This window comes from Microcaecilia unicolor, chromosome 13, assembly GCF_901765095.1.
Source record: "Microcaecilia unicolor chromosome 13, aMicUni1.1, whole genome shotgun sequence".
In the NCBI taxonomy this organism is placed as follows: Eukaryota; Metazoa; Chordata; class Amphibia; order Gymnophiona; family Siphonopidae; genus Microcaecilia; species Microcaecilia unicolor.
In genome coordinates this window covers 94,433,503-94,439,266 of record NC_044043.1, presented here as the reverse complement: position 1 = coordinate 94,439,266, position 5,764 = coordinate 94,433,503, and the positions used below count along the sequence as shown (strand labels likewise).

General features: G+C 47.4%; 1 protein-coding gene across 1 annotated transcript; it reads right to left on the bottom strand.

Annotated features, from left to right (window-relative positions):
• Positions 1 to 1,003: 1,003 nt before the first annotated feature.
• Positions 1,004 to 5,559, bottom strand: LOC115456844 (neuromedin-U receptor 2-like). The gene is made up of 2 exons (XM_030186167.1): positions 4,580 to 5,559; positions 1,004 to 1,404 (listed from the first exon to the last, which is right to left on the bottom strand). The coding sequence occupies exons 1-2, from the start codon at positions 5,454 to 5,456 to the stop codon at positions 1,004 to 1,006; spliced, it is 1,278 nt and encodes a 425-aa protein (XP_030042027.1). The 5' UTR covers positions 5,457 to 5,559.
• Between the last annotated feature and the right edge of the window lie 205 nt (positions 5,560 to 5,764).

Below are 5,764 nucleotides of genomic sequence, written 5' to 3'. Positions count from 1 at the left end.
CAATTAGCTAATTTAGTTACATGCACAAATGACCCCTACATGCCTGATTTTTTTAGCACCCTTTATAGAATTTGGGGGAAAGACACTCACACTTATTTACTTTTCCTGGATAAAACAGTGCCTGTAATTTTGGGAGAGAAAACTGTATTCTTTGTTGCAATTAATGGCCCAAGCGGCGCCCCACCCCAGGAAAAGCTTTCACTCAGTACAGGTCAAAGTATTTGCAGAATGGAATAACTCATACATTTACACCTGCACACAAAATGCACAATTTCTAAATAGACCGTTTCTACGGGAAAACACTGCCACTGCTTTTCCTGCAGAAACAGCTTTGGAAATCACCCAATTAGGTAGTATAACTGTCCGTAATGGTGAAAAGTACGGGAGTGCTTTTCACTACAAAGACTTTGCAGCAGGGGCATAGCTACGTGGGGCCACGGGGGCATGGGCCCCCACAGATTACATCCTGGCCCCCTCTACATTTGACCCCCCCCCCCCGCCGTCACCGCCTGCCCCCCACCCCGCTCCCGCATCAGGAGTCCCCAATCCCCGCCTGCCGAAGAGTCTTCTTCAGCGCCGGTCAACTCCAGCGCCTTCGTTGTGGGATCATCTGTTTCTAACACCTTATGTCCTGCACCGTGCATGTAGCCCCATGCAGGACGTAAAGCGTCAGAAACAGATTATCCCACAACGAAGGCGCCGGAGTCGACCGGCACTGAAGAAGACTTCGGCAGGCGGGGATTGGGGACCCCTGCCAGCAAACAAGTTACCTGATGCGGTGGCGGAGGGGGGGCAGTGCCCCCCACCTCAGGCTCTGGCCCCCCCTCCTGCCGAGGTCTGGCTAAGCCCCTGCTTTGCAGAATATGCAGTGTAAAGCAGCGCCTTGTTTAAACCCGACTTCTCGTTTTCTCTCAGGCTCTCAGCAGGAGTCAATAATATCAATTTCATTCCCTTGGGCTTGTGTTTGGTACAGAATGCAGTACGCCAGTATCTGGAGACAACATTACATGTAAGATGTCTCGTCTTCGTTGGACCAGCTCAGGTGGGAGTTAACAGGCAGAAACTTGTAGTCCTTATACATGGACTTGTCCGGTAGCCCTACCACGTTCTCCATGCGTGAGGAGCTCCTGTGAGTCTTGCAGAAGGCCGGGGAGCTACTGTAAGAAAGACTGCTGTCTGGATTGCGACAGACAATTTCCCGGAACCGTTCCCGAAACTTAGTGGACAGGAGATTGTAGATTATAGGGTTGACGGCAGCACTCAAGTAGAAGAAAATCCCTGAAAGGATATGGACGTATTGGAAGGCAGTGTGCATCACATCTGTCCAGTGAGTGATGAAACTCCACAGTAACCTGTCTGTATGAAAAGGAGCCCAGCAGATGATGAACACAATGACCACGACACCTGCGAAGAAGACAACACAGAAATCAGTCAGTGTGAAAGCCAAGTGCTCCCCACAGGGCTTTAGACCTGAGGCAGAAAACTGTAATAATATTTCAAGTTTGCAAGCATCTTTCTCCCATGCATTGACCAAGCAAGGTAGATATAATGGTATCTCAATATACTTTAGAGACAAGTACCACTGACCACATAGCAAAAGTATTACACAGCTACGAGGTCTTGCTTTTAATTTTAGGATGAACAAAGAGAGCAAATATTTCTGTGGCAGTCAACACTTATGAATGTGGGGAGTGCCTTGATTTCACCTTGCTGTTGTAATGTCGGTGGGATGACCTGTAACAAAGCAACTTCATCATTCAGCCAATCATATATCACTCAAGGCCGTAATATCCCAACAGGTGAATACTTGGGAGTATTACGATGAGGTTGTACCTAGGAAGATGGCAGCATGCGACTTCAGCAGGTAGCTTGAATTTCCCAAGCATGCCGTCTCTTGACAAAAATGGGTGCTGGAAAAGATCAGCGCTATGGGGGAGATTCTATATATGGTGCCTACAAAATTTGCGCAGATATCAACGCTGACTAAGTGTATTCTATAAGCAGCACCAAGATTTAGGAGCATTATATAGAACACGCTTAGTTGATATCTCAGCGCCTAAAAGTACGCACCTCCATTTACACCAATGAAAACCCTGTGTATAGACTTAGGTGCACTGGGCCATATTCTATAATTACATGAGTAAGTTTCAGAACACCCACAAAACACCTAATTCTCCACCCATAACCACGCCCCTTTTTGCCTGCACATGTTAGAAGTTAGGCGCACTGCATTACAAAATGTGGTTAGCGAGTCGTGCACATAAATTCTAATTATTGCCGATTAGTGCTCATTATTGCTTGTTAAGAGCTGTTATCAATGCTAATTAGCTTGATAAGCCAATTAAGTTACACACACTGTTATAGAATCCACTTGGATTTCAGCGCAGATCTCTAGGCGCGCTACATAGAATCCGGGGGGTAAGCGTATTGTATAAAGGGAAAGTGCCCTCTACAGAACAGCGCTTAGCACTGGTTTCTGCGCTCAACTGTGGGTGCCAGAGTTATACCTGCTGAAATCCCGACGCTGAAGTCGGGCGTGAAGACCCATTATTCTGTAACATTGTGCACACCTTTCGGAATGCCCCTTTTGGGTTGCAGGCTATGGATTAAGTGCCCAGTGTTCTAGAATAATGCAAATCCTAATTCACGCTAATTGATATCAATAACTGCTTGTTAGCATCCAATTATTGCTCGTTGCATCTCAGAAGTGCATCCCCATTTGAACACCATATAAAGAATTCATGGGAATGTGCAATGAAAATAGAGTCACACTGAGAGCAAAAGAATAGTGGCCCGAGAGCTGGTCTCAACGGGCTCATCCCGCGTTTAAACGCGGGATGGGCCCATTCGAGAGGGCATAGAGGCCGGACATAGACGCAGGGGGGGGGGGATAGGGGGTCCACGGGGACAGGGCAGGAGTGTCCCATCGCGTGATTGGAGGCTTTGAAAGAGGCAGCTGGCATGGTTGGATCGAAGGATGCCTATTGGGGGGAAAGGAGGGGGAAGGGCAAGGAGAGAGTTTAAGGCGGAGGGTGGTGACGTAGTGAAGGGTGCTCTGGCGATCCGCGGAGGTGTTTGCCCACCCTCCCACCCTCACGCAGGGGTCAGGGGTGTGGGAACGGATTCTGTTCTTGTGTTTTTCAGGTGAAAGGCAAGGGCTGTCGCAGCGGCAAAAAGAACATAACAAACCCGAGCTACAGGAGGCATGGCTCACAGGGGCTGAGCCAGGGCTTGAAAGGCGGGTTGGCGACCCGGGAGACATGTGTGGAGGTCCAAACGGAGCAGGGTTCTTGCTGTGAAGGCGGAGCCTGGAAGATTGCCGTTTTGCTGACATGGCGAATGGTGGAAGGGGGGCCATGGTGGGCGTTAAGCCTGGACATATGTAGCTCGGGCCAAAGGGGGCTGTTGGTTGTTCAAGTTAATGAAGTTGTATTGTTAATAAAGCAAGCTGTGGCCTATGTTACCCAATACTGGTTATCAAGTGAGTTATTGCAAGGGGGTTCGGGTAAGTGGTGAGGGACAGGGGGTGGGGGTCATTGGGGTCGAACTGGTCCCGGCTCCAAGGTTTATAAAATATAGCATGAGAATCAGAGAGATTCCTCAGAGCTGAGAACTGATTATTCTTTCCTAAGGATCTTTATGAGAAAAACAAGACAAGTTGCAGTCCTGAAATGAGGTTTCACCCTCTGCTCTGTACTGGGCAGCGTCCCTACACGTACAGTCGTATTTTAGATAGAATGTGGAAATCGGAATAGAGACGGCCAGGTCGGGACGTGTCAAATTTCCGGCGATATTTAGAAAATGATCTGCTGACTTAGTTTTTTCTAAAATACGCTACACTTCTGTGCGCTGCCTACATTCTAATCTATTCTGTTTCGATGGTTCTAGAACTGTCAATATCTAAAACATCAGTGGAGTCCGTTCAGCAACTTACACATCTAGGTTTTGACACATAAATGTGTAAGTTGGCCGTTCAGAACTTAGAAGTGTACATGTCGACTCGACAGACTTGTTCAGAAGAGCATACCCCACTGACCCAACATAAAAATACCGGTCACTTGCGACACAATGTAATCAAAGACCGTAATGGACATTACCTGACTCTTCTTCCCCCTCTCCCTCTCTAAGTTCCCCCCAACTGTTTCCTACCATACATGTACCTCATTATTCCACAATATCACTTTGTATTCATTCATACTATGTATTTGTTCAAACCGTAATGGTTATATGTAAGCCAGTGGCGTACCAAGGGGGGGCGGTCCGCCCCAGGTGCACGCTGCTGGGGGGTGCTGCGGCGTGCTCCTGTCGGCTCCGAGTTCGCTATCTTCGCTCTTTTGCTGCAGCTCCCTCTGCCCCGGAACAGGTTATTTCCTGTTCCGAGGCAGAGGGAGCTGCAGCGAACGGGTGAAGATAATATCTGGAAAAATATCTGAGGGTTCCCTTTATACTTAACATAATATAATGTGTACATTACATTATGTGTACCATACAGGTGAAACGATGCATTGGTGATAGCTGAGACTTGAGTTTATATTTGGTGGCTAAGGTCCTGGTTTATATGTTTGCATTTGTCACTCACACAACATCTTGGTGATTTGCCTTCTCCTTCCATGCTCCAAGTGGATTTTCCAGCTAGTGTTGCTGTTGCAGTTTTTCCCCAGTTTGCCAATGGGGAATTTCTTCTCCTTGGTAAGTTGGCAGCCAATGAGTAGGTAGAGTACGGTAATGACAGCTACTGGAACGAAGTAGAAGAAAATGGTGGTGATCTGGATGACCAGGTTGTACATCCACTTAGGTTTCAGCATGCTACAAGTGGCCGACTCTTCGATCTTCTCCAAGGAAGGCAGGTAGATATAATATATCCCATGCAAGGAAGTGTTGGGAATGGCACACAACAGTGATGTCACCCAGATGGTGCTGATAACCCTCCTGGCGTGGGTGTTGGTCATGACGTGCTTGGTCTTCAGAGGGTGTACCACAGCGATATATCGCTCCACGCTGAGTGCTGTCACATTCAAGACCGAGGCGAAACACACGGTCTCAAACAGGAAGGTTTTGAAGTAGCAGCCGCTTTCCCCGAATGGGAAAGGGTAGTTTTGCCACATCTCATACGTCTCCAATGGCATTCCGAAAATCAGAACCATTAAGTCTGAGATGGCCAGGCTGAAGAGGTAAAGATTGGTGGGGGTTCTCATTTTCCGGTGTTTAGCAATGACCGTGCAGGTAAGCAAATTCCCAGTCACCCCTGTTATGAATATCAGTAGATAGGTGAGAGAAATGGGCAGAAAAAATGAAGATGTTCTGGGCCCCAAAATCCTGAGTAGAAGTTTTTGCAGGATCTGACTTTGGTTCTGGTTCCTATTCCAGCTTTCGTTTGTGTAGGTCCAGTTGCAGGTGTCCATCTGAAGGTCTTCGAAGCAGATTTGGAAAAGATCCTCCACCTGCACTGAAGTCATGGCTATGAATCAACTCAAAGATTTACTGCCTGTAGCTAGAACTCCATTCTACGGTATCTCTTTCCTCAGGCTTCTTGGTGGATCCTTCTATCACTTGCCCAGTTCTGTTCTGGAAACGTCTGTGCATTAACTTGCAGAGATCCTTCTGGTAAGTACATAGTCTAGGCCGTGGCTCCTTTTGGGGATCATTGTTTCTGTACTCGACATTTCAAGAGTGGTACTGTCTACAGTTATACTGGGTAAAGTTTCTTCACTTTTCTTTCATGTGAGCTGAAGATCTTGTGTGTCAACGTTTAACAGGTTATTCA

Coding starts and splice junctions, on each gene's coding strand:
- LOC115456844 (XM_030186167.1), bottom strand. CDS start 5,456: ATGACTTCAGTGCAGGTGGAGGATCTTTTCCAAATCTGCTTCGAAGAC. Junction 1,405..4,579: donor GCAAATCACCAAGATGTTGT/GTGAGTGACAAA, acceptor TCTTCTTCGCAG/GTGTCGTGGTCATTGTGTTC.